The sequence below is a fragment of the Coccidioides posadasii genome, chromosome 2 (genome assembly GCF_018416015.2).
Source record: "Coccidioides posadasii str. Silveira chromosome 2, complete sequence".
Lineage (NCBI taxonomy): Eukaryota > Fungi > Ascomycota > Eurotiomycetes > Onygenales > Onygenaceae > Coccidioides > Coccidioides posadasii.
The window spans coordinates 5968428-5996299 of record NC_089408.1 but is presented as its reverse complement, the minus strand read 5'-3'; the positions used below and the strand labels follow the sequence as shown (position 1 = coordinate 5996299).

Sequence of the window (27872 nt, the reverse complement as noted above, 5' to 3'; positions counted from 1 at the left end):
TGCAATGGAGAATCTCCCCCACATCCGGTGTCGCAGGCGGGTATCATGACATCGGAGCAGACGCCGCCTGTTGTTTGCTCTGTTTGCAGCCGATGGTGGCTGGTGCGGGCGGCGTCCTGGCAAAGCCATTCGAACGACTCGTACGGTCTTTGGGTCGGCTGGAGTGAAGAACACAGCACAGATGGCGCCCATCCGACGATACCTACGGATCAGCAAGCACTCGGTGCTGGAGTGTCGGATTTACCTGGAGAACCCCTCCGATTCTCGCTGGCTGCTGGATCCACGCGACCCCGTTCTTCCACGCGTGTTCAAGAGCATCCGACCCCTAGTGCTCCCCAAACTCCGCGAAGAAAACGAAAGAGCCAGAGCAAAGAAGAAAAGCAAACCGGTCAAGGACGTCCTGGTCGAAGGTGTGCCTTCGAGCCCTCACTAAATGTGTGCATGTGCGCGTGCTGACAAACTTTACAGATGATTTCCAAGTGTCGATATTTCTCAGAGAAACTGGCACTCGTCACTCAATAACAACCCGACGTAAAACGTTTGGGGATGGCGGCAGGATTAGCAGCAAGTCTAACAAGTTAACGGGAAACAGTGACGATCCGATTCATATCCCGGACGACAGCGAACAACCAGTGCACCCTCTACTAGTCGAAGAGGAAGACTCCCCTGTCAACCTACACGATATCCCTGAAGCTCAACCTGACGACGTGGGGTCCGAACAGCCTGTACGTCGTCGCCGGCGGCAACGCCGGGCTATGGCGGCCGCGGAGGACGAGGATGGAGCGCCCATGCGCCCGTCAAAACGAGCGAGAGCTGAAACACCGACAGAGGCCATTGCGCATGATGAGAAGAAGCTGGCAATGACCACGACCTACGAAGGTTTCGATATTTGGGGCTGGATATTATGCCTTCTCGTTTCACGTCGAGACAGAACCAAGGCTGCACCGGCTAGTGGCGAGTCGTCGAATCAAGCTCTGATGGAGGAGTGGATTTGTACCCAGGCACCTCAGGAGTACGATGAGGGATGATGGAGGAATGAGCTCAGAAAGCCAAGAAGCGATCACACTTCCAACATCATCAGCCCTTCCGCTGATCGCACCGAGCATCTCTACGTCAACCGGGCCGGTGGTTGTCCAGTAGCAATCCCAGGAAACGATCGCCTGACACGTTTAGCAATAATCCGATGACGCCCCGACGTCGTCTGCATGTCGGCAAACCTGGTCTCCACGCTCCATTTTACCGAGTCACCGCACGCCGAGAACAGCTTTGTTATAACAGGGATTCAGCGTAAACAGGCGCCCCTGGTTATCACGCTAACAATCTTTCCCAGCCTTGAGCATCAATATCTCACCGCTTAATCCCAATAGACTTTCGTGAGGCTCATAATTGGTAACAACCCCGTCTTATTGGGGCAACTCTATCCCGAAGTCACCGTCTTTTGCTTCTCAAGATTCCAGGTGAATTATAATATTTTAAATCAGGGAAAGGTGAAGGTTAGCCAAGATGCATAATCAAGCCTTTTCTCAGTCTCAAACATGCTCGTTGGCTAGCAGGGATACAGGCTAGACATGCCTCTACTGAGGGAGAACAGCACGAGAGGAAAGGATTGTGACATATCTAGGGAGTAGATAGGCCTGATGATCCTAGCATCACGAAGCTGTACTTTTCCTAACGTAAGGGAATTCGGGATGTCACAATGCTGATAGGCTAATATCCCACCGCACTCACCGTTGAGGCTTCCACGTTGTTTTGTAGCGTGTCCAACACGTGCAACAGCTGTTTTGGTTTCCAATGTTTCGGGTTGTGAATCTGCTAATTATCCATGTCAACCCATCAATTACTGGTTAGAGTATGGTGTTTGGCGGCCAACAAGGAATGGTAAAACAGACCCCGGCTGCCATGCTATATATATCAATACGATACCATGCGCTTCTCGCTTGAATTGGGGGACGGGGCGGCGGCATTTGCACCCCTCGTCTCCAGCATCTCCGACAAAGAGAAGACATGATGGCGGGGGCCCAATGGACCGCATAAATCTTCGCAAGGAATCGTCAAACCGCGTTAGTAATGTGGCGCCAAAATACGATACAGAGCCCGCATCGTTCAGAGTACTCCGTAGAGAAACAGTTTTCAGAGCATGTAACTGTCTGACGTCTTCCAATGGGTTCATTTCCATGTAGCCGAAGTTGTTTATGCGAACGAGCGGGGTGTCGCACTTCCATTTCTTCAAAATCGTCTCGCCCTCACGGACACCCCCCGGTATGGAGGTACTGTGCAGAGTGATCCCCTTTGCGAGATCACACCACCCTCAAGATCTCGGGCGACCCGTGGATCTGCCGAGAGCACGAGTCGCTTATTATCCCTTAGATTTGGCGGCATGGACCGCTCCCTAATGCACGCCGCTGATAGCGTCGCGACCAGAACACTTAGCGCATAGACAGAAGATGCCTGGCCGTGGCCGACCCCTCATGACCAGCACGCATGAGTGATGTGAAAAGAGGGCTTCTCCGCACGACGCTCCTGCTTGTTAGCCGAAACGGATAAAACTCAATCATCGAAGCACAGGTCCAGCTACTCCTTGGGGGGGGGAGGGAAAGCGAAGAAACAAGCAACGCTCGGACTTGGATGAAGCAGCGGTAGCCGCGTTTTCCCACTTTATCCCGTCTCGAGTGGCCGAGCCCAGATTCCAAAGGATGGCGCTCATAGCAACCAATAGTCAAGCCGCTCGAGCTTTTTGCGCGTGGCTTTCGCGGGAGTTGGCTTTAGCTGCTGCTTTGGCTCTCCTAATTGGGCCGTCTGTACTCCGTACTCTGTCGAGAGTCCATACATTCACCCGAGTGAAGTGCTTGGACGCCTGCCGCCCTGGATGGGCCCGCTTGGATCGCCCTTCAGATCGACAGGCCCTGCTCGATTAAACTACCCGGAGAAAAGCCTCCACGCGCTGCATCCTTTCACTCGAGCAACTCCTCCCGAGGGACAAATAGCATTCTCACCTCCAATCAGGTGCTGGGCAGCCTTTTCCTGGTCGGGACTAGACAACAAGGCCTGAGCATCCCTTGCGATCTCAAATGCAAGTGATATTTTCAACCAAGATCCTTGGGACACGGACGTGGCGCTGATCCCAACCCGGCTATACCTACAAATAGCAACATTTTATCCCCTCTCTCGTACCTTAACCTTTCCTCGGTACGATAGGGCGAGGGATGCGAGTTTCTGCGGACCGCAGCCGGGAACTAAAACTCCATAAATTTCTTTTGCACTGGGGGAAAAAAAAAAATAAAAATTATACAAATAAAAAAAAAAAATAAAAATAAAAATATTTTCACGGCTGAACCAAGAATCGAGGCAATGCACGCCGCCATTGCCGGCGCTAAGATTATTATGTATCTGCTACGGAGTACTCCGTGCAAAACCAGGGAATTTGAACGAAACACTTTGCTTTATTGACTTTTACCTCCGAGGCTGAACTGGAGCGGACGGCCCTCTCGTGAAAACTCAATTCGTCTCCTCCGAGCTTCCCGGACTCAAACGTTTATCCAGACCATATTACATCACGGAGTACTCCGTAGTTTAACTTGAACGGTTTGAACCAAAATGAATAAATAAATAAAAATACATAAAAATACCTGATCCAAACTCCGCGGTCGTTGATCCTTGCTCGGAAGGGAGCCTGTTTTTCCCCGAAGGAAAGAAAAGCACAGTCAAAGTTTTTATCCTCCAACAGTTTTCAGAAAAGGCGGCCCCTTCCGCGACATTTTACGAGCGCCGAGTGAGGAGGAAGTTCACGATGGAGTCCAGTCTTGGGTCAGACACCACGTTTTTTGCGGGTCCCTCTCCGAAGCACATTCTTCAAGGACGGATCCACACTCGCCCTCCGATTCACGAAGGGTGATTTGTTAACAAGCGGTTTATGCATGCATCGCATGACCTTGACGCCACAGCCTGCCTGCTTGGCCCCGGGTATCCGCGTCATATCGAGCCTGCAAGGGACAGAAAGGAGTAACAATATCCAGCTTCGTACGGGTTGCAGAGGAAGAGCTTCTGATCTGCAGAACATGACTCCGTCAACTCCAAGGAACGCTTTCCCACATGATGATGCATGAATTATTAAAAAAAAAAGAAAAAGGGAAAGAAAAAGAAAAAGGCATCGCGAAAGCTGGTAGACACACAACAATGAGAGTATTTCCGCCGTGGCGACAAACATGTGGGCCACGCATTTCTGTGAGCCAAGCGATCACATTCATGTGGACGTCTCGGTTGAGAGAAGTCCACATGGGCCGTACGGAACTATCCGTTTTAACTATTCCGTATTATTCGATGTCATTCCTTTTGATTTTTACGGGCCTATGTATGAAAGTTGAGCCAAGAGGGAGGCAAAAAAAAAGAAAAAAAAAAGGAAAAGGAATCTCGAGGCAATGAGGGCATCAGAAGTAATGTGGTCCGATGAGGGTAGCAACACAGCGTCGTTACGATGTCCAACACCTCCCAGCAAATAAGCTCGTCTTCCTGACTCTGGGCGTCGTGGAACCTGAAACGGCTCTCGGTCAAACGGGCGAGTTTTGCAACCACACGCCGGTGCGAGCTTGAGTCACAGGAGAGAGGCGATCATGACCTCATTTCCCTCCTGGCACAGCCGGTGGTGTGGGATCCCAGCATTATTGAACTTTTTTTTTTTTTTTAAATTGAAGCGCCAAAGGCTTCATTTATCTTTGGTTCGATGTTGGATTTCAGAGTGAGTCGAGATGGATAGGTCCGGCAGGGGGATGTATGGGCAGGGGATCTGCCCAGCAAACATGCTACCAAACAGGGATATAATGAAAAGGCGGAGTGCATGTCCTCCATAGATTTAGCCATGGTGGACTGGTGAATTATGCCGAAGGCACACAAGAGAGAGCATAATGGGTTCCTTGAAGAGTTAGGTTAATGCGGCTCACTTGCAAATTACATCACTGACAGGGACTCCGCGGATGGTCACTGGTTGATTGAGGATTTCTTTTGCGTCGCGCCCACTGTGACAGACAATCACAGACAGAAAGTTGCCGCTGTCCGACAGCCATCAGAAAGACAACAAGCAGAAAACTCTAGGGTAGGGAGCAAAAAAAGGGAAAAAAAAAAAAAGGAAAAAAGCATCAAAGACAGACTCCATAACTCAGTCAACCCACAAAATTGGTCCCAGCCTGCGCCACCCCTATGCGAAAAGGCCAGGGGCAGCGGGGACCTTTTAACGGCCGCGTCCTAATTTTTTTTTAAGATTATGCATAGTCCTACCGTCATTCGCCAGAATGCTTCTTGACCAGCGGGTCAAAATGGAAATCCCCATCATCTCAGCCAACCAGATCTTTGCTAATGAGTCCTCAATGCAAAATGAATGGCCTCTTTTTTTTTTTTTTTTCTGGAACAAAATGGAGTCCCAATGTAAAAAGAGGCTACCGACGTCTCCGCTCACAAGAGCGTGGGAGAGATGAAAAGCCCTAAGGAAGGGCCGTTTGGGCCATCCCTTTGTCGTCTGTCTGCAAAATCTGTAGCCTGCAGTGATGATCGCGAACATCAATGTCAAGTTGACGGCGCGGAAAGGGTTAGAAATTTCTTTTTTCTTTTTTTCTTTTTTATTCTTTTTATTTTTATTTTTGATCTGTCTGCTGAAAGAACGACAGACCAATTTTGCATCACATCCACCACGTTTGTTTCCCAAAAGTCTAACCCCTGCATCAGACTAGTTTAGTGAGACAGGGGTCAGCCAACGAGGATCAGCCTCGTGATCCCTTAAGATGCCTAGTGGACAAGATGGAGAAGATGATTCATCGATACTGTCTTGCGCCAACCAAACTCGGTGGTTTTGAGTTTGATACCGAGTAGGAGAAGGTCATCGCAGGCTGCTCGAAGGCGAAAAATCTGTCTGCTGCACGGACTGGTGAAAGGAGAGTATATTCTGCAACTTCTATCCGGAGTAGACCAGCGCGAATTTCCGGCAAGTGTACGGGGAGAGAAGGCTGCCAGCCGATGTATATCTCAAACACCTCTTTTCTTTTTTTTTTTTTTTTTTTTTATATAACTTGATACGAAAACGGAGGAATGAACATGGACGACCGGGCAGGGCCGTCCCGGAAGAAAGTCCGTGGATCGAATCCTTGCCACATCTAGCTCTGTGCAAGTTCTAAGGCTTGAGGAGGGGGATTGCTGTTACACAGGCAAAACAGAAAGAGATGAGTTCACGTTGATTTCGATATAGCTACCTCGACAGACGTTGCCATGGATTAGAGCGGGGACAAGGAGAGAGAGAGAAGAAGGGGGGCACAATGAAGAGGGGGGGAAAAGCCGGTGTGAACATCGCACAAGAGACGTCTGTGTCCAGGACGCAAATACGAGACAAGGGAATGAATAACGTAGCAAGAAGAGGGCACGAGGAGGATCAGCCAGAAACAACTTCGGCGTCAGCGCAGAGACGGCCTGAGCAAAAGACCTCACGACCAGGGTGTGGGGCCCATGTGACGAAATCGACGATTAAGCCTATTATTGCTGCTGTTACTGTTACCTGCTGTTGCTGCGGAGAGGGGAGATACGACGGCGAGCGCGAAAAGAAAGAAGAGTGAATCCATGCCGCTAATCCGGCGGCGTCGCCTTTCCCAGAATTCGGGCTTTAAGCCCTGGGATGGCTTGCACGGGCGCCAGACTAAGTGGGCTTTTTTGGGAATCGGATCCCTTCCCCCCTCCCACCGTGCAAGGAGAGCAATTAGAAAGTGGATGACGAACCAGGAGCAAAAAAGGCTGTGAAACAAGTTGTTATTATTCTTTTTCTTTTTCTTTGTATTTTTTATTTTTTTTTAAATTTTTTAAATTTTCATTTTATTTTATTTTTTTTTTAACCTTTTTCGTTCCGCATTATTGTGCTTATTATGAGCCCTACTGATGATGCCTACATGCATACCCAGGCAGTCATAGCGGTGGAGCCGTAATTTATAAATCTTATATATCTCGCCAGCTTCCTCGCCCTTCGGCTTTTCTTTCTCTCACCCTTCCTCAAGCAAAAAGCTCCCTGTCAGTTCTCCTTGATACTGTTATTCACGCTTCCCCTTAGCAATCCGATCCGGACGTCAGAGCCATATCTTCACGCCCACGTAGCTATAACCACCTTATTTACCACTTGTCCCACGACAAATCACTGCTACGGCACGATCGAGCTTCTCTAGCAGCTGTCCACGACCACCAGCCTTCACAACAATGCCTTCCTACGCATCGTCCCAATACCCTCCTTGCCCCGGCCCACCACCGAAGGGCCCTCTTCCTCCAATCCCGAAATAAAAGCATGCGGGCAGACGATGTTTTGACGTCCCATTTCGCCCAATTATGTCTCGGTTTACGACAAGCAGCACTTCTTTCTCGCATTATTCGTCTTATGTCAATCAAAAACGGCAGCTGGCTGCCTCGCATGGTTCTGAAAAGACCCCCCGCTGTCTTCTTTGATACCCTGTTTATTATCTTGATCTTTGCGCTTTTTTGTTTTTCTCCCCCACCTTTGAGATCTTTCGGGCGGAATCAAAATCTGCAGCACCAAAAAGTCGGTTACACACACATGTGCAAGCAAAATTTCATCTTCTTTCCCCTTACAAACTGCCTCCTCTTTCACCTCGTGCAGAAGAGCAGTGCGGAGGAGCTATTTCGGCAACGTACCGATACATCACACGACCTCGTTTGAGGATATCACGTCAGCACGGACATGGCGTACAGAGAGCGTCGAGGAAAACCGGGAAGGAGAAAGGGGGAAAGAAAAAAAATAATTTAAACAAAAAGAAAAAAAAAGAAAATTCTCGTTCCGCGTTCAACACCCTGTCGATGGCATTATCGCTTATCTTGTATTATCCACCTCGAAGGGGTGATATGTCCATTGGCGGCGGGGCAAACCACCGTCAGGTACCACATGGAATCATATGATCAGCAATTAATCCCTGCGGGTGCATCTCGGCCTTGACCTGCACTAGTCCGATGTTTTCACAACCTCTGGATTTGCTACTGCAAAGCAAAAAGCCATGGAGCTCTCGGGTCCGTTGGACGAACAGCTCCCAGCTCCCTGTCAAAAAGAAAAGTTTCTCCCGGGATGCGGTTTTCGTTGCATGTAACACCCTGGCTCCAAGCGACAAGTTCGGGCGGTTATGCAGTTGGTTCTATGTTCACACACGGCAGCCCCCCGTCATCATCATCATCCCCATCCATGCTACACAGGAGGGGGAAAAAAACAGAAAGAAAAGACAAGAGAACACGCAGGCGCAAAAGCCGGCGTCTGATGATTCTAAATCGGGTGATCCGCCTTGCACTGCCCTTGCTCACTACGCGACGCCACTTCCGCGACCCTGCTTCCGCTAAATCCTTGTCCCGCACCTAGCCTTGGCCGGCCGCCATGCATCCTGCTCCAGCTTTTCGATCCCAACGCCAGAGAAAACCCGCCCACCTCTACCCCACTCTCCCGAGCGCGGCCAGCAGTTCAACTGCGCTCGCCTGCGTCTTTCCGGCTGTGCGTGCATCCAAGAGCCCATCCCCCCAAGCGCAGGCCCAGACCATAGTAGATGAACGCAGTGGGTCACATGGACCTGGGGGGGGGATCTCGCCGCTGAATCCCTCTTTTTCCCGCATTGACCTCTTCGCGCTTCATGCGACTACTCCGCGCTCCGTTCCTCGCTTGATTTGTGAGCTTGTTGTTGTCGACTTTTCTTGCATTTGGCTGCTTCCGCAAAGAGAATCCCAGACCTACCCTTGGAGGAGAATTATATACCGATGTTTTTAATGCATGATACATGGGACACCTTCCTTCTTCGGTCTTCGCTCAACTTTTTCTATTTTTTCTTTTTTTTTTTTCATCCAGTTTCGGTGCCTTCTTGCTCGTGTCTTAATTGGTATCATTTGCCTTTTCACATTTTTCCCATGAATTCGTAATGTTGAGTGAAAATAAGGGCCTGGAATTTCTGCTGTCTGCTTTTTCAAAATTCTTCAGTTTTGATTGCAGTTACCTTGTTACCTCTTTTCATGTTTACCTTTTTTTTTTTCCTTATCTCGATGCTGCTGCTGTTATTTGTTATTTCTCCTTTTTTTTTTCCCCCTGTTCAAGAGATGAGGGGATGGAGGTCATATAATGTTAATGTAATAGGCCCATATATGCATATGGTTTAACGCAGTATGAAGCAATCAATAGAGGGAGAACCACCTATCATCATAACCATAGATTTTCTATTCTAATACGGAGTACAGTGTTTTCCAATGCATGAGCGGTAATTGATCCATGCCCCTGGGCGGTAAACTGTCCATTGCATATGATCTGCGGTTGCCGATCTCTTCCCCTTAACTCCGGCCATTCATAAAGGAGAAATGATTCCCGCCCAGCATTCCCCCCCCCCCCCCCCCCCCCCCCCCCCGGGAAGGCTATCCGCTTGTGATCCGTGTGCAAGCTGTTTTCAGGGGAGCTACAAAGCTCATGGGGAAGGTGATCCCTCCCCGGGCGATACGTGAAGATATTTAATTTGTATGTCCTCCCTTGTCTCTGTTCGGGGATGTTCCGCCCGAGAGTTGCAGAAAATTTACGGCCCTTCGGGGGATTGCTCGGTTGAACATTTCGGCCGAGCGCAAATTGATTCGGGCATAATATCCTGCAGGCTTCACTGAGGGGGAAACCACGGTATTCTCTAGAGTCGATTAATGAATTTTGCTTACCGGCTTTGCCTTGGGAGAATTTCAGGATGAAAATTGCTTGGCAGTCGATGGGGTCTAAGGGCGGAAGTAAACTGATCTAGCTAGCCCGATTTTACTGAGAAAAAGGGATCGATCGGGATCTGGCGTGGTCTTTAGCCGGGATACCGAATGGTATCATCTGCGATCGATTGAGTCGACATTTCTTGAGATAAGCTCATACCAGACAACAGTCCCGTAGGTTAGCTAGTTGAAGTGTCGTGCTAACAACACCAACGTTGCGAGTTCCCCTCAATGGGACCATAATCATCTTACACCCTTTTTTTGGTAGATTCTTAGACTAATATTTATTCCACATCTTTTCATTTTTTTTCTCAATGTGGTGTCCCGGAATGCATGGGCAATCAACGGAATGCTCTTCTCATCGCCAGATTGGATGTTGCTGTTCCCTAGTGCCTCACGTGACACAAGGCTTGATTCCATTGAACCACCAAAGAATTTCGCAGCGCGAGAAAGAAGCTACATCTCTTGATAGATTGGTCTTTTGAGACCCCGCAAATCATTTCATATGTGTCTGTCTGTGGTACTGTGGTTATACTGAGGTTATTCCCTTTGTATCTGTCACTTGATTGTGTTTTCACGTCCTGATCCAAAGAACAAACCTAGCTGGAAAGCAACAAGATGGTGTTGGAGCTCCATACTTGGGGTCCGGCTTTCGGATTGCCTTCAATTGACGCCCAGTGCCTTGCCACCATCGCTTATTTTGCTCTCGCGCTGCCTACAAATGGCTCACCAGAATGGGTGCTGGTTCCAGGCAGTGATCCGAAGATAGTGCCTACAAGTATGTGCCGATTGTCGTCACGATCTTATATCAGCTTGCAGAGACAGGAATGGCCATGCTGACCGCAATGCAGATGAACTCCCTGCGGTATGGACGGGCTCAAGGTGGATTAGCGGGTTTCGAAATATCGTGGCATTTTTGAAGCAATATTCCGATGGAGAATGGGACCTGGATCGGTGGATGGGACCTGGCGAGCAGGCGGATTGTGTTGCGTATGCTTTTGCCTCCCAATATCACATTCACCCCAGCCATTCACATCACTACTGGTGGATTGTGCATATGCTCATACGGAAATCGCCTTGCAGGTTTTCATCTTTCCTCGAACTTCATGGCCAGTCGCTTATCGATCTCTCTCTCTACGTGTCGAGCGACAACTACACTTCTGTTACATCTCCTGCGTACGGGACTCTTCTCCAGTGGCCCAATCAATGGATTATCCCTCCCCAAGTGAGATCGCAGGCTAAAGCGAGGACGGAGCACCTGGGGCTATCGTCGTTGGATTTGGATGCTGTTGAAGAGGAACGGCAACAAGGAAGAGATATTAACTCGGTGGCCGCTGGTCAGATACCAAAGAGCCTAGCAACGAGGCCGCGTCAAACCGTAAGCGGCCTCCTGGGCAAGCCATCACAGAAGTCCCGGATCCGGCTGGAAGGCCTGACGGCATCGTTTGTGGAACCGCTACAGGAGATGTTAGAAAAGAAAGGGTATCTCCTTTCTGACAATATACCATCGAGCTTGGATTGCCTGGCCTTGGGATATCTGTCGCTGGCTATGGTTCCAGAGTTACCGTTTCCCTGGCTGAAAGACGACATCCAGGCGCAGGCACCGCGCCTGGGCGCATATGTGAAGAAACTCGGTGGCAGATGCTTTGGAGGCTCGGTAGACGCGGCTGCAGTGCTCTCTGGTATTCAAGCCGGAACTGGCTCACGGCTACCGTGGCAGATCCCCGAGAGAATCAGCCTAGGAGGTATTGGGCTGCGCATATTCGAGGGGATCGCAGACTCGATTCCGGTGGTAAAAGATATCCGTCTCAGCAGGCGACTGAAGCAGATGGGCCAGGATAAATCACTCGAGTCGGAGGAAGTACTGGCACTCGCTGACGGCTATAAACGCGAAGCCTTGACGTCTGCAGCGACCGTGGCCTTGGGACTGGGGATGTTCATGGTCTACCTCTTCACGGCCGGGCCCTTACAGGTGAGCTTCGGAACGGAAGATGATCATTCCAGTTCGTCAGCGGAGAACGAAGAAGCCGGCGGTGATGATGGCGAGGAAAAGGGCGAAAAGGGTTCATCCGGGAAGCCGTTCGACCTGGGGGAGGTTGGCTCCATGCTGGGACTGTGATGCTTTTTCTGATGTTCAAAGTATGCCTTTTTATATTCTCTTCATCCCAGTGGTCTTCACAAGCAACCCTTGATTTTCTCCTGCCTCCTCCTCCTCCTCCTAGTCGCCGGTCCCTCCAGCGCGACAAACGAACACGTCTCACCACTTGAACTGGCCAACCACGGTCCATAGCGAGACAGAACCAAAAAAAAGAAAAAGAAAAAGAAAAAGAAAGAAAAAATTACAATCAAATCAAATCAAGGGAAAAAAAAAAAAAAAAAAAAAGTACCCGTCGGCCGCGCTTGCCAGCCAGAAAGCGGGATGCAGTGATGAAGACGGCAAGCAAGCAGGCCAATCAGAGAAGGAGTGCCCCTCGTTCTTTCTTAGCAATTTTCCCCCAAGGTCCCCCGCGATTTTTTATTCTACGCGCTCTGGTTGGCGGAAGCTGGAGATTTTTTTCAACACCTCCTGGCCAATGAGCAGCCGAGAAAATGGTCACTCCCAAGGTCCTCACCTCATCTTTCTACTGTTTTTTTTTGAGTTCGCCCAAAACGCTCTCTTGTCGTCTACGACATCGCAGGCCCGCTACCAAGGTCCTCCCTCTGCCGCTGTCTGCGGTTCCCCCACACGCCCCGAAAACCCTTCTCCCGCTCAGAAATCTCTACAGTACTTAAGCCCACCGCCCGCCTTTTGCCTGGCATCTCCCTGCAAAGCTCCGCGACCCCCCCCCATTATCGATTCTGGAAACCGCCCTGCGCATCGTCTCCCGTTAGGCTCGAGACCCTGCTCGTTCCCTCTGTTCCCCTCTGACGACTATTGGCCGCACTGGCGTGGTGGTGTAAAAAGAAAATACCGCGCTCACGAGGGATATACGAGGACGCCATCCCGGAGACTTCAGCACACCCTTGTTGCTGGCAATTTTCGGTCCACGAGACGATTGGGCGGCCGCTGCGCTATCCTCATTGCGCCAGCACACACCCACCCTTTCCCACGTTTTTCCTCCCCCCTCAAGCTCACCCAAGCGACACGCGATAGAGCTTATCGTCACTAGTGGGATCCTGTCAGCTGTCAAAGTTGTTGCGGGGAAGCTGCTGTTGAGGAGCTCGATTGGTCCTGCAGTTGTCTCAAGTTCATCGCTCGGATAATTCTCACCATTGTGAAGGAATCATATTCCCTGCTATCCCTCCACTTTTTAACGTCAAAGCTCCATTTTTCCCGTCCGAAAGTAGTTATAGACAAGCGGTGGAAACCCCACAAGTGGTCACTTCTTGTGATATTTACACTTTTTTTCTTTTTTTTCTTTTTTTTTTTTCTTTTTTGCACGAAAAAGTTGGCGGAGTCGCCATCCCTTGGTCCCCCTCATATTTGCTTTTCCATCGTGCAGATATATACTCTGCCCCTTGTCACGCACCACCTCCTTTTCAATTTGATAATTCCTGCGCTACTTCTTTTTGGACACTGGCGGTTCACCCCCCTCAATACAGAATAATCAATCCTTTCCAGCTCTCTGAACGTTTCTCGAGAGTCGCTCCAAGACCATGGATCATCTCTTGACACTCGCCAGCCGCCAGGAACAACCCAGTGAACCAGCTCCTGCCTGCGATACTGGCAATGAATTCGATGGCCATCTGGGCCTGCGCGTCTCTGCTGTATTTGTGATCTTGGCGGGCTCCCTATTAGGGGCTCTCCTCCCCGTCCTTGTTCGACAGGATCCACACTCGCGTCACAACAGCAGAAAACCTCGTGTGCCGTCCTGGGTGTTCTTTGTCGCAAAGTTCTTTGGTTCTGGTGTCATCGTGGCCACATCGTTTATTCACTTACTGGCTCCTGCCCATGAGGCCCTTAGCAACCCATGTCTTACCGGCCCGATCACGGAGTATCCGTGGGTTGAAGGGATCATGTTGATAACCGTTATACTTCTGTTCTTCCTCGAGCTCATGGTCATCCGGTACGCACATTTCGGCCATGGCCATCATGACGAGTCTCCAGGAGATCGTCAGACCGAGGCTGGCGTAGTTTCCCGGGCCGAAAAGAACCCCAGGGCTCACCGCCCAGGACCAGATCACCTAGATCACTCACACGACCACCCCTCCGACGCTGGCTCCGACCCCTTCGATGGCGCCCACACGGCTCTAATCGAGGACTACAGTGCTCAGCTTACATCAGTCTTCATCCTCGAGTTCGGCATCATCTTCCACTCCATTTTCATCGGCCTCACTCTCGCCGTCGCCGGTGAAGAATTCAAAACTCTCTACGTGGTCCTCCTCTTCCACCAAACTTTCGAAGGCCTCGGTCTTGGGTCCAGGCTCGCAACCATTCCATGGCCGCACTCGAAACGATTCACTCCATATCTTCTCGCGCTCGCATTTGGCCTGTCTACTCCAATCGCTATCGCCATCGGACTAGGCGTGCGCAACAGCTACCCACCGGAAGGCCGTACCACATTGATCGTCAACGGCGTTTTCGATTCCATCTCTGCGGGTATCCTGGTTTACACCTCGCTGGTGGAATTAATGGCGCATGAATTCATGTTCAGCACTTCGATGCGGCGAGCGCCGATCCGCACTGTCCTCGCCGCCTTCGGACTGTTGTGTCTAGGTGCGGCGTTGATGGCTTTATTGGGAAAATGGGCGTGAAAAGAAAAAGTTCCTCGGCGTTATTATGGTTTTCTTATATGATTTACTTGGGGGTTCATGAGTGGCCAAAATGAATATATAGTATATACCCTTGCATTATCAGGTGTATGGCAATATTGGTGGGATTTAAATTGTGCCTTTTTGGCAAACCTGAATTGGTTGTTTTTTGCCTTTTTTTTTTTTTTTTAATTCTTGTTTCTAAATTTGCCTTGCTATTTTGATTTCAAAAGTGTGGGGGGAATTTCGAAGTGTCAGAACTATATATACATCTAATAGTCCAAGTATGTTGGCACAAATGGTAAAATTATATGCGAGCTACATACAATGAAATATCGTTTCTGCCCCCTACCAACGTCCCTTATTTCTCCCCCCTTCTCTCTCCCTCTCACACACACGTAGTCATCTATACTGCGTTGTTTTGGCTCTTTTCATACGCTTCTAGGCCCAGCAAAAGACAACGCGACGTACGACGAAATGAGCCCTAGATTTGATCGATAGATAGGTATGTCTGCTTGCGCCCAGCGTTTACACAGATCACCCTACGGAGTACACTTCTCATGACGCAGTCGCAGCAACAAATCAAGCATTACCTGAGGCCATCGCCTGACAGTTTATTTAGAATACGGTTACCTGGCGCCAATAAAATAAAATAAAATAAATGCTGGATCATTGGTCATTAGAGGGTAATAGGGACGATCTGTATGAGGTGGACGGGAGGTGTAAGTATAATACGTCTGTCATGCATCATCGAGAGAAAATTATCTAGGCGCCCATGGAGGACACGTCATAGAAAAGAGCTAAACATGGTTGCGCTCGACGCACTCTGGGGTGCTTTAGCGCCCGGCCCCCCCATGACAAGATTCAAATAAGTCTTCGGGTTCCATGAGATGCTGATCAGCTGCCTGACGTTTTGAAATTTCGATTCACGCAGTGTCCAGGCCGCTGGGGGAGTAAGTTCCAGAAGTCCTTTCCAGCTGTGTGGCGGAAATGTCAAGCAAAGAACCTTGTACTCCGTCAATCGAATAGCTTCCCAAAGTTCCAAACCAGTACAGCACCAGTAGTCACGGTACGAGTGACTTTGGGAATTATGTACGGCCTGTCTACCAGTAACAATATGACAAGTGTACTTGGCCTGACGCGGCAATGGGCATTGTTCAACCTGCAACGGTTGAACTGGCATAGTTAATGCTCCCCCATCCATACATACATTCCGGATCTGCTGTGATCCCAAGATGAGATAGCAAAACGGATAACGAAGTTGCAAAACCAGATCTATTATTACTACCACCCGAAAGACCTTCAATAACGCAGGCAAGACTGTCGGCATGTCTCTGCTTTACTTGGAGAAATAGTTCTCGCTAACAATATTTCTGTAGCCCTTCCGCGGACGCCTTCCTCTCGGCGTCTCCACCCTCGGCGCTTACTGACTTTTGAGGCGCTCCTTATGTTATCATAGCCAAAGCCCGTCCGGCCCGCAGCCGCAGGATCGTGAGCTGAGATGTCATGTTTCCGTTGGCGCCACGGAATAGTCTGGGAAAACGGGCGGGCCAGATAGAAATCAGATGTCGAACACCATACCGGAGTGCGGACTACCCCAGATCCAACTATGGAGGACATGCGTGTAGCGCCGCCCTCTGTATATAAAAGGTGCTACTGGTTGTTTAGCGAGTATGGATTTTTTATTTTTTTTCTTCCTCAGCCAGACGGCCCTCCTCCCGCAATTCGAAGGGTTTTATTCATACCCTCCTTTGTCGTATGTATACCATCTGGGTCTAAGGAATCAGCGTGTCCAACATGGCATATTCTACCACCGATCGAAGGCGCGTATACCTAGCCTGCAGAGCCATATTTTCGGGACAGAATGCTCAAGTTCGTAAAGCCAAGAAAGTTCGAGAGATCGTGGAGAAGCGGCAAGCCACCATTCCCCTCGTTAAAGACTTCGGGATTGCAAAAGTCGTTGAGATTTTACGTCTCTTGCTCGAAAACGGGGTCTTTCAGTCGGACCTGAAGGCCAAGGTGGAATTTCCAGAGCTTTTTCATTCCTTCCCAGACCGCGATGCGCAGCGTACGGTGACAGAAAAGTGTGCGGCACAGTCGGTGGCAGAGGCTCTCGACGAAATCATGTCTATGGGCGGGCCTGCAGACAAACAGGATAATGCTGGTGGTATCGAGGACAGGGAATTGATTCCGCCTGCCGTTAAGCCATTGCCTGCCTTCGAAGAATTGAAACCGGCGGCTGAAGAAGATTATCCGCCGTCCCTCTACCCGTCGTATTTTCCGTACAAAGCCCAACACAACATTCTCACTATCGTCCAGAGCACTCTCGAAGATTGCTGCTTTGAGTTTGCCAAAAAATGGATCCCGTCTGTGCTCGACAGCAACGGGTGGGATTGCGCAGAGGCCGTTGAGCTCACGAAGTGGACGAGTATCTTGCATTCGCACTCGAACAATCTTTCGCCCAGCGCTCTTCAAATCACCGGGCCCCCTTTGCGCGATATCCTCAGCTCAGCGCATCGAATCCGGCACACAGCTGTCCATCGGCTTCCAACGACAGCGCGAGGGATTAGCCAACTGGTTGAGACTGCCGTGAAGTACACCGAAACCCTACAGGACTCCGTCCGCAGCCTACAGCTGGATGAACTCCATAATGAGATCGATAGCAAGATCAAAGCCATGGAAATGAACAAGAATGCCCTTGAAGATACCGTCTGCCAAGAGCTCGACATCATCCGTCAGAAACGAGAAGAGCTTGACAGGAAGGAGGCATATCTCATTGAAAAGATGAAAAAGGACGACCGTGAGAATAAGGCTTTGATAGGCTCGCTGCTGGAAGATTCAATCAGGAGAATTTTCAGTGAAAACGAGCCGCAGGCCACTATGGAAGATGACGAGGACAATGCGGGCTCTAGGTCAAACGATGAAGCAAACGGTTATGGTTGGTGAAGCATCCAAGGCCTTGGATATGTGGCGCCCCGGGGAAGCTGCACACACATTCATGGTATCTCGGATTAGGATGGGTTAAGCTAACATCGTACCATAGCATTCCAATCTGCTGCTCTCGGTTCAGGTCCCGCCCAATTGTCCGAATGCCGCATGTCCCCAGGGGAAAATGCTGATATGCCAAATCCAATTGAAATTATTGAATAATGCGCTTTATCTTTTACAGGAGTTAAAGCCCAAGCACTCAGCTCCCAGGTCATAGTAATTTGCATATGGATGATGGCGCTGATAAATATGCTCAGGCCTGATTAAAGGGATGGAGGGATTGGTTAGAGATTGATTAGGGTTTAGGGGCAGGTCCTGTAGGGCCGACGGGGTTTAGTTAACATTTCCATAATTTCAAAGGAGGGTCGTGAGAGTTAGTTATCCTAATCAACAAGCAAAGTGAAAAGCCACAGCAACCTTGCTCTTATCCCAACAAGCCAACCAGATCTTATCCGACAACGCCAGGATGGCGTCTAAGCCAATCAACATCGTCGGGTCTCACACTTTGTGACAAACCAGCAGATCAATAAGAAGCAGGCATAGATATATATATATATATACTCATGTGCCCTTTTCTCTATCATATGCTATCTTCGTCGATGGATAATGATTGTATTCAGATGGATCTGTGGGGCTATCTTGAGCTAACTATACAATGATGTTCGGGCCATCTTCAGGGAAATACCTCGAAGTCCTCTCAGCTTCACCTGAACAGTGCAGGCCACTTGGATCTATGTACGCGGGCTCAAACTGGATGCTCCACAAGATACTATCAAGATAGCTCATTGGTACTACAGTAGCTATGTCATATGCCACTTATTTTTTTATTGGGCTATTATCTGCCCTCCTGGATTATACATTAGCTGTGTGAAGCAGTTGCGCATAATCCAATAATTTCCGCTGCTGGCATCATCTGCTGTTATATAGGGATATCGCGGTATAACAACTAGATTGAATTGAGAACAGATAGCAATGATAATGAAAGCATACCTGTTTCCAATCTCATAACTTATAAGGAAGCGATCTTTGCGCCAAAGAACCAGAGATCGGGTCACATCTGTGCCTGGGATTGTAACTGCATGAAAAGTCATTTTTTGGACTATTGGGACAATTTTTACTGTGCTACTCCATTGAAAGTCAGACAGATTCTTGACAACCTGAAAAGGGTTTATAGTATGGGTGATTATCAATAGAGGAAGAGCAATGTCGACTTTATATTGGATGACTAGCATCCCCACGCATAGGCACTCTATGCTTTTCTAAAGTGCCTGAATCAAGAGTATCATGTATCACATACCTTTTAAAGGGGTCGAAAGAAAATCCAGGTTGCTTTTGTTAATTTGAGCATAAACAAACAAAACAGACCAATGTTATCCTATCCTCCTGTGAGCAAGCATTGCCCTGGCAGCGAGAAGATAGGAAATAGAAAAACTCCAGAACCACTTTTGTGAACAAGAAAAGTGTGACTTTGATAGTGAAAATAGTAGGAAATAGGCAGGTTCCAGAAGGCCTAGAAGATCAGGTATCATTGTTTAAGGGATGAAGATTGTGAGAGTCATTAACATTTCATAGAACTGTAACCTTCATAGAGCATTGCACCCGATAGTATATACACAACCATAACTCTTTATATAAAATATGGAGGCAAAATCCTTTCTCAAGGTTTTCAAAGCATGTATTTAGAGTGCAGACTTGCCACTTTTAGCAATACTCCGTCGAGTCCTCCTTGGAGATTTAAATTTTAATTCCGGGAACGGTATCGGCTCGCAGAGGTCTTCAAGCATATTGTCTCCAACATTGTTATTTAATCCCCATTTGTTGCTTTGTTCGTCAAACTGGTACGGCATCGATGCCGCCCAACTGGAATATTTTCGAATAACCTTGCCAGCATGTTCCGAGCTGGTTTTGAACCACTCTCTATGTGACCGATCGCAACCTTTACACTTGACTTTTAATCGAACCTCTTTCAACTCTGTTTGGACTAGCTTCTCAACCCTGTAAGCGTGTTTAACAAAGATATCTTCACGCCAAAGCTCCTTGACCTCATGCTGGCATTGTTTGCCCCATTTTTGTAATCTGGAGGAAACATCATCGCTAACACCAATTTTAACCAAACCAAAGTTGCCAGTGGACCAGTAGATATAGATATGTTTTGAATCCAAGTCCCGGCATGAGAGGGGCGCTTCAAGCTCCTGTCTGATAGCTTCTTTTATCGAAAGTGATCTAACAGCCTCGGGCTGATAAGGTAAAAAGGTTCCCAGATTATACTGCAGACCAAGAGTGCTCTTGCCCATGGCCTTTGAAGGTGTTTCTTGGCTGAAGTCTTCGGCCTCAGCTTTCGCCCGTTGATCCTGGTCTTCCCGCAGCTTGTTGATCTCGGTATCGCTGTTCTTGCAAATCTTTTCGAACCAGGGTTCCACGAGATCCAAGAGACAATCCCTAATAGGCCCAAGCCCATTGTCTCGTTTCCTTTCCAACTCGGTCATTTGGCCATCTAGTGCTAGCAGCTCCTTCACTCCTGTCTTTGCATGCGTTTGCGAACACATCAACATTTTGACAATGCTCTCAAGCTTGGGATAAATATCCTTCCAATCGCTTTGGACATTGAGACTAGCAAGGCCTTTAAGAATATCTGTCGCCTCGTTGCTTAGATCTTTGTGCTTGTTTTTACATCGTCTTCCCTGTTTCGTGAGCGAGATGCAAAACTCTGAACTCTCCAGGATCCTAGCACGAACAGCAGTGGGTAATATTGTGGCAAGTCTTGACTCGTTAAAGGGCATCTTTTGCAGAAAATGGGCCGCGTCCTCGATGGACTCGTTCTTGTTAGGACTTTTTTGACCACCGACAGGTTTCGCTGCTTTCAAATTTACGGCCATGTCGGAGATTTCTGTTTGCATGGCCGAGAAATCAAAAGGGGAACTCGGGCTGGGTTTAGTTGATGCCTTGGACGGCGTCTGTCTCCTCGGGGTGACTGGATAATGGTGTTCAGCAAACAATAATTACACCCGTTGGTGTATTGACATACCCGGGAATGATCCTGCATCACTATCTCCTAATCTGGCTGCAAACGAGAATTCCATCCCCCCAGCATTGATGCGAGACGAGCATATCCTCTCTTCGGCCTGGCCATCCTGAGATAGCCCTGATTTCAGGAGAGTTTCCAGCCTGGGACGAGGTTCTTGCAAAATTTGCCGGAAATCCGATTGCAAGATATTGCGATATATATCGTCAAGCTCGTGCCGCCTTGTATCGTGGTTGTTCATATTTGTGTGTCTCCCGGCGCAAGTGGTAACACTCTCCATGTCCGCTAACCCGGATGTTGATCCATCTGGTGCGAGATCTGTGCCATGCTCATTTTCATTGGGATGGTGCATGTTCTAAGTTGCAGGCCTGAAAATGAAATGATCAAATAGACTTGAGGAATGGTGGTTGAGCCCTGACGAGATTGGAAAACAGGAGATAGGGTCTTGAACAGGAGAACATCGCAAGTTGCAGCCCCATTATCATATCCAACTCATCGGTAATGTTTAGGGTCCTATGGCCATTTTTCCCTGCCCAGTAACCCCTTGGGCCTCTGACCCCAGGCTCGTAAAATACTCAGCCGCACACGCGATAGGTTACAGCCTGATGAGCCCTTGCAGTACCTGATGCGGCGCAGTGGGCCACAAGGACAGATAGTCACGGCACCCCTGGAAAATGTAGCCCACACCAGACCAGCATGTCTCTCAGCGAGTCCATTCGAAAGTTGCAAGGCTTGGCACACGGGCGCGACAATAGGGCAGGGTATGAGCCAGAAGAGCCGACCAGCATGCATTGGAATCCCAGAGGGCTGGACCAATGAGCCAGCGCCTATCGGGCTCAGGCACTTCACAAAGAGATGAGGAGTGGTAGAAAACTAGCATGCTCAGGTGAAGGGTTTAAAAACGCCCGGGATGAACGTAGAGAGCAGCGACAGCGAAAGACGAAGGGGAAAAAAAAAAAAAAAAAAAAAAGGAAAAGAAAACATACAACAGCTGGGATTCGCTGGTGGTCACCCACCCAACTACTAGCCAGCCGGCAAGTGGTTTAAGTACGGCTGAGCGGACGGGAAGCCCTGTTTTGCACTTCCTATGGTCGTATGTGCTTATAATATATGATAACCTCTACTTGAGGTCTGCCAAAATTGATCCACAAAAAAGCTGGCTGTTGCTCCCAGAGCAAGGGACAAAAACATACAACAGCTGGGATTCGCTGGTGGTCACCCACCCAACTACTAGCCAGCCGGCAAGTGGTTTAAGTACGGCTGAGCGGACGGGAAGCCCTGTTTTCCACTTCCTATGGTCGTATGTACCTATTACACTGGTAATATATCTGAATACAACAAGAGATGTGGCCAAAGAACAATTCGAGCTCTGACTTCCTACCTTGAGGCTTGGTCTTGAAAGTGATCTCGAGCGGTAGGTCGCAGACAATTACTAAAATGCAGTAAACTCTCCTGATCAGAAAAGTCCACTTCCCGTGAGTCATTGAAATCCTGTTTCTTTCCAACCAGTCACTCTTAATAGCGAGCCGATAAGACTAGTCTTCACTGCGGTAGTCGAAAGTTTCGAAGTGGAAGTCGGAAGCCACTGCGTCCTCATATACGGCGTGAGAAGTCCTGTGCCTGAAGCTCCCACATGGAAGAATGAGGAACCATCTTCCATCTTAATCAGGATGAGCTGAAACAAACCCGTCTTGCCAGACAAGTCATCAATAGGTAGTTCAACAGACTATGAGCCATAGTAAGTAGGTGCCACTATGTCTTAGAGATTAGGGGGTTTCTGGTAAGTGGCCGCTTCTACCAAATATCATACTCGATACAGGAAGGGATCCACGTTGTCGCCACGTTGTCATCACCATGATCAAAGAGGGATCGTATAACTTGTCAAAAACTGTAGCGACATCTTGATGGGTTTTTGGGGCATCGAGGATGTTGACAGCAACAAACTGGACGCTATGACATAACCCAGCTCTTACTTCATGAGCTATCTCAAAGGTAACAGTGGTGTTCCCAGTGGAGTCAGTGGGTGTAAAGGCAACATTCGAATCGAGAGGAGATATAGCCAAACACTCGATGTTTATTTCCTTAGTCAAGTTATATTTTCCCTGAAGGATGCTGGTGGTGTTGGATGGTGTCAGCGGACAGTGAAGAGGCTACCCTTCACATAGAGAAGTGGTAGAATTGTGTGGCCAAAAAGCAAAGTTTTCGTTTTCAACGGTGTTCATTGTTGTGAGAAGTCACAGGAAAAGGCCGGCAGCGTTGGGAGCACTGAAAGCACGGACCAACCACAATTCGAATGAAGACGCCTAACTTTCAGTTGAGTGAGGGGAGGATGCATCAGGCCGGCGGGTAGACACCGCAGATACATATATCGATCCAGCAACTGTAGTGCCTGGAACAATGGGTATAGAAGCGCGAATATGGGCCGTATGAAGGACTTCGAGACAGCTATTCGTCCTGCCACTTCTTTGAAACTGGCTGTCGGATGACAAGCAAGTAGTTATCTCAGAGGTTCCTTGGTGAACACGCATCATCATCATTGATACCCCGAACCTCTGTACTCGTATTCGACTCCGCCATCGACGCAGGTACCAGAAAATGCTAGTGGTTTGTTTAGAGCAAATCTTCCTCGTCATGCAAAACTAGAGTACCTGGAATGGTGGGTGCGTTCTTCCATTGACACCCGCTGCGGTACTGCTGGCCCACTTGCATTAATATGGTGACCTCGTTGGACATGCAGCTTACGTTGATGCTTTTCAGTATATTCACGGGAGCACAACTAGCGACGTCTTTTCGATATTAAAGGTGAATATCCCGACTCTAGACGTATACGCCATCAGGACTCATTTAGGCTGAGAGTCAGAAAGCCACATTAATCGTACAATCATTAATATGTCGCAATCCTGATCATGAATTATTTTTTTTTCTCTGGCCTCGCTGCCATCTGATACATTGGAACAGAACTAAGCTCTTGTTGTGGTTCACTGTCTATGTACCGCCGCGTATAAGGATTATTGGCAATAACTGATCGTATATACGCGTCAGTGACGAATCAACCTTCCTCGCGATCTACCAAGAAGCAGAATGATTGTAAAACCGAGGATCAATCCGGCAGCAATACAGCCCACTGCTCCCCAAAGCATGACCTTTGTCACTCTATTGTTAAGTGGTCTTCTGCCGGCGTTCCCTAGGAGAGTATAAGCTTCAAGCCGAATTGATGCATGTTTCCGGACGAGGCAAATTACCAGGCCCTCCGCTTTAATTTCCTCCTGTGGGATTAGGCGACCCTGGACCTCTCGTTGGGCCGCCATCACGCCGACTCGGGACCACATTAGGACGGACAGGATCCGGCGGTAAACCGTCGTCGTGAACATTAATATTATAGTGAAGTATCCCGAACGAGCACTTGTTTGCCCGTCACGAGTTGTAATAACGTAGTCGCAGCCACTTAGCGGAGCAACTGGGAGGCTCGGAGACCCCTTTGCTCTGAGAACGGCGTCGTCACGACTGCGCCATTTATTGTTGTTGATGTTCTCTATAGAGCCGCGCATTAGCCATCCGCTTTTTGGTAATTTTTGCAGACGGAGTTCGCGGCAACTCAGATGGCTCTAATCTGAAAAATGAAACGCAGACGAGTCCCAGTGCGGTTCTTGTCTGCACATACGTGTAATGACGTGGACTGTAGTTAAATTTTGGGGGAATCCCTTTCGAACTTCGAGCTTAACTCGTTCTGTATCAGGCGCTTCCCATCGAATCTCGACATCGAGACCGATCGTAAATCTATCACCATGGCTTGATGAGAGAACCTTGAAGCCATCGGCACGATTGAATAATGAGAAGCAGGTGCTGTGGAGGTCCAGAGGACAACGGCGACGTAAAATCTATTCATTGGGACACCAAACCCATCAACATTTGAAATAAAGCTGCAAACCTGATGTCGGTTTGGACGTTCAAGGAGAGAACAAATTCTCCACTTTATGTTTGACGGCCATCTTGCACTTATCTAAATTTGGATCCGCCAGTGGAGATCTAGATGCTTCACACGGTCTTGCAGCGGCATTCCTAGCAAGTCTACCTGATTCAGGAGGCCAACTGGATTGCCAGGCACATGGACCCTGTTCTGATGACCGTCACCTCGACCGTCACCTCCGCTTGCCCAATGCTCCTGGGGCTGAATCATCTGTGCTTCTGATATCGGTTGAGTCCTTCAACGAAACTTCCTCTGAGGACACATGTTTAGGGGGGCGTTCCAAGAGCTCATTGTCGCTTCGCTTCGCAATTGCGATGGGATGGGATGCCTTGATAGCGATGAGGTTGAGATCGAGGGATTTCGGATATTTAGTTTGTCCGAGTAGAGGCGATGCGCTTACTTCTTTAGGTTAGTTAGTCTATATTAAGGCGGACTATCAATGTTCCGCTTCAACTTCCGCCACCTGGGGTTCCTGCAAACGGGGCAAGTCGCTGCGAGCGTAATTCACCTCAGGTGGTCGGTGATAGCTGGGTCGAGTCGCGACGCGGCCCTTACTTGCAACTAAGTATCTGAGATGGGCTGGATTGGATTCGGGGCTTTACTTGTCTCCGCTTCGTACATACTGTACAAACACCCTCCATATTCCTGGGATTTTGGACCATGGCGCTGTTCAGAGCATCGCAACGCTCCCCTGACGCCCGCACTCCCAGCAGCCAGACAGATACCCGAGACCGATATCGAGCCCGAGCCCAAGCCGCAAAACGAGCCATGTCTGTCTCTTTCGCAACTAGAGATGAACACTACAGAGCGGAGTTTATCTTCAGATGACGTTGGACCTAACGACGCTACCCCCAAGGTGTCTGCAATTTCGACCCCGCCCATGTTGGATATACCTATATTGAATCTGGATGAAACTTCCACAGGGCCTAAAACCCCAGATATTTTGGCCCAAGTGGCGTCCTATCCGATTCCAACGGCATCGGGATCTCCACGCGCACCAGAGATACGCCCGCCGCCATCCATAAGCCCCTCTATATCCATGCCACCTCCTCCACCGCCTCAGAACCTTTCCGCTCCAGTGAAGCCTGCCGGCCTCATGCCTCCTCCACCCCGACCATCTTCCCGCGTCCCACTCCGCCCCCCACCCTCCGCCGCATCATCTCTTCGAGCCCCTCCTTCATGCACTCCGGCGGGCAGCAAGCTATCCAGCAGCACACTTTCACCTCTAGGCCTTCCAGGCAAACCGCAAAGATCTTCGCGGCAAGTCATGCTTGAGCCGGGACATTCCCCCTTAGATTGGGCGGCCCTAACTGCGGATCCGCGAAACAACCTTCGCGGCAAGCACCTTCCTCCGGGTCTGATCCGGGTGACACCGTCAATGTTAAAATTGCACAATGGACGGAAGGGATATGACGCGTGGACATCTTACCAAGGAAAGGTATATAATATCACTCCATATCTGCCGTTCCATCCTGGCGGAAAAGGGGAGCTTTTGAGGGGTGCAGGAAAGGACTCGGCCAAGCTCTTTCTGGAAGTACACCCATGGGTTAATTGGGATGGGATGCTGGGAGAATGCATGGTGGGCATTTTGGTTAGTGAGCATGAGCCTGAAGAACGCACAGGATCATTAGATGAAATGGACTGATATGGCCTGAATTTTCTTGCGCCCGGCCCTGCTGTGGTTTGTTACATAGAATGTGTTGTGATACCCGGACAATTCAATTTGCCCACTTGTTTCCGTGATACGTCTGTAAATGATATAGTTACAATATTGTCAATTGCCATATCTATTCTGGGTATGGGTCTGCCATCCATTGCAGCAGATCTCCATGCATCAAAGCGAAGCCATTACGGAATCCATAAAGTCATTAATATAGAGCTCAAAGTTCATCCTTTTTTACACCCTCAATCTCCATCAACTCAGTCTCAAAAATAAGCGTCGATCCAGCCGGAATCGGTCCCATGGCCCGATTTCCGTACCCCAGCTCCGGAGGAATAGTTAACTTTCTCTTGTCCCCAACGCACATGCCGATAAGGCCCTGGTCCCAGCTATAGTAAACACAGTGTACGATTAGCGATTGACTCATAAAGCGCTTGGAATATAGCATTCCTTTCTTTAAGCTATGCTAGTGAAGAACGTTATATGCGACCACCTACCCCTGAATAACCATGCCTGTTCCCACCATAAAGCTCAACGGAGACCCGCGATCATAGCTAGCATCGAATTGTTTGCCGCTCTCCGCAAGGGTGCCGCGGTAATGCACCTTAATGGAGTCGCCGCTGAGGGTGCGTCGCTCACAATCCACGGTGTGTATCTTTTCAATTTTCAGCCCATTGGGGAGCTCCTCGGTGGTAGTCGCAGCAACAAGAGAGGAGAGGGAGAGCGAGACAGAGAGGACCGAAAAGAGGGACGGGAGATGCATGGTTGCTGGTAATTATCCCTGGTTGAATTTTGAGCTTTCTGATTGTTTTGTTGTGGTTTTAAGATTGGGGAGATTGAGACGGCCGAGACGTCTTTTGCTGCGTGCCGGCAGGTTTGTTTAAGCTTATCTGTTAAGTTCGGCGGTTGGCTGAACCCTCTACGTCGCGAGACAACGGACTATTTTAGCGCTTTGTAGCTCCTGGAGGGTCTGAATTTCCCTGAAATAGATCATTATTCATGAATCTATCCTCAATCAACTCTAGCCTGGCAAGCCAATTATCTCCACAAACCTCCTCATTACTGGTCAAGGGCATCAGTCTCTTCTTGCAACGACATTCTCGGCTCTTTTAATAAGACACTTGTCGAGTATGAAGCTGCTTCAACATACCCCCACAATAAAGCTTACCCGGAGGATAACGTTGCTATTTACAGGTATTTCTGCGAGCTACACTGCTTGCATATTCACTGCGGCGGTGTTTTGCAGTAAGAATTTCCAGCTCACATTGTAGAAAATCCGGGATTCGATTGGCTAAACAATGTCAGGATAAAGGCAAAAGATTGCTGTATGCCCAAGGCTTCACGCTTCTTAGTATAGCAATAATCCCTTGTTTTCCGATAGTGTGACGGTTGAGCAAGATTTCTTGAGAATCAATGGTCGAGACCCTCCCCGTCTGACTCTACAGGTGGGAGATCTTTGATCTCGCAGGGCCCGTTGAAGGTGGGAGTATCACTCAGCTCAGGAATGCTTTGTCTGCGCTTTCCTCTGTCAAGTTTATTCCAAGATCACCGCTCCTCTGCCGTCACTAGGTACCCCTAATATCCTGAATGGAACACAGTTTGACGCAGCCCTGGTGTTCAAACCCCCCACACCCTCTTTCTCTCCGACATCGATATTACCGTCTTCCATCTTGATATACCCAGAGTCAGTTTTAATTCCGCACGTAGGCCAGATTACAGCCACGAGGGAGCGGACAACGCATAGAAAGAAAGCTTACAGACGCCCACAA

At 49.1% G+C, this 27872-nt stretch overlaps 9 protein-coding genes across 9 annotated transcripts; 6 read left to right on the top strand and 3 right to left on the bottom strand.

Moving 5' to 3' along the window:
• Positions 1-147: 147 nt before the first annotated feature.
• On the top strand, positions 148-1743 carry D8B26_004381 (uncharacterized protein). Its single transcript, XM_003065175.2, has 2 exons — positions 148-410; positions 469-1743. Exons 1-2 carry the CDS (start codon positions 182-184, stop codon positions 1026-1028), a joined length of 789 nt encoding a protein of 262 aa, XP_003065221.2. The 5' UTR covers positions 148-181; the 3' UTR covers positions 1029-1743.
• A 6237-nt stretch (positions 1744-7980) lies between these two features.
• Positions 7981-8358, top strand: D8B26_004380 (uncharacterized protein; the record flags this gene model as incomplete). The annotated part of the gene is made up of 1 exon (XM_066124462.1): positions 7981-8358. One exon carries the CDS (start codon positions 7981-7983, stop codon positions 8356-8358), a length of 378 nt encoding a protein of 125 aa, XP_065980543.1.
• A 1833-nt stretch (positions 8359-10191) lies between these two features.
• On the top strand, positions 10192-12840 carry D8B26_004379 (uncharacterized protein). The gene is made up of 3 exons (XM_066124461.1): positions 10192-10513; positions 10587-10725; positions 10819-12840. Exons 1-3 carry the CDS (start codon positions 10354-10356, stop codon positions 11852-11854), a joined length of 1335 nt encoding a protein of 444 aa, XP_065980542.1. The 5' UTR covers positions 10192-10353; the 3' UTR covers positions 11855-12840.
• Positions 12841-13371: 531 nt separating this feature from the next.
• D8B26_004378 (uncharacterized protein) lies at positions 13372-14469 on the top strand (the record flags this gene model as incomplete). The annotated part of the gene is made up of 1 exon (XM_003065173.2): positions 13372-14469. One exon carries the CDS (start codon positions 13372-13374, stop codon positions 14467-14469), a length of 1098 nt encoding a protein of 365 aa, XP_003065219.1.
• A 1794-nt stretch (positions 14470-16263) lies between these two features.
• D8B26_004377 (uncharacterized protein) lies at positions 16264-17412 on the top strand (the record flags this gene model as incomplete). Its single annotated transcript, XM_003065172.2, has 1 exon — positions 16264-17412. The coding sequence occupies one exon, from the start codon at positions 16264-16266 to the stop codon at positions 17410-17412; it is 1149 nt and encodes a 382-aa protein (XP_003065218.2).
• Positions 17413-19132: 1720 nt separating this feature from the next.
• On the bottom strand, positions 19133-21553 carry D8B26_004376 (uncharacterized protein). The gene is made up of 2 exons (XM_003065171.2): positions 20480-21553; positions 19133-20425 (listed from the first exon to the last, which is right to left on the bottom strand). Exons 1-2 carry the CDS (start codon positions 20826-20828, stop codon positions 19134-19136), a joined length of 1641 nt encoding a protein of 546 aa, XP_003065217.2. The 5' UTR covers positions 20829-21553; the 3' UTR covers position 19133.
• Positions 21554-23624: 2071 nt separating this feature from the next.
• D8B26_004375 (uncharacterized protein) lies at positions 23625-24024 on the bottom strand (the record flags this gene model as incomplete). The annotated part of the gene is made up of 2 exons (XM_066124460.1): positions 23625-23660; positions 23719-24024. 2 exons carry the CDS (start codon positions 24022-24024, stop codon positions 23625-23627), a joined length of 342 nt encoding a protein of 113 aa, XP_065980541.1.
• An 898-nt stretch (positions 24025-24922) lies between these two features.
• Positions 24923-26191, top strand: D8B26_004374 (uncharacterized protein). Its single transcript, XM_003065170.2, has one exon. The coding sequence runs from the start codon at positions 25018-25020 to the stop codon at positions 26086-26088; it is 1071 nt and encodes a 356-aa protein (XP_003065216.2). The 5' UTR covers positions 24923-25017; the 3' UTR covers positions 26089-26191.
• A 132-nt stretch (positions 26192-26323) lies between these two features.
• FPR2 (Peptidyl-prolyl cis-trans isomerase fpr2) lies at positions 26324-26866 on the bottom strand (the record flags this gene model as incomplete). The annotated part of the gene is made up of 2 exons (XM_003065169.1): positions 26324-26492; positions 26601-26866. 2 exons carry the CDS (start codon positions 26864-26866, stop codon positions 26324-26326), a joined length of 435 nt encoding a protein of 144 aa, XP_003065215.1.
• Positions 26867-27872: the final 1006 nt, after the last annotated feature.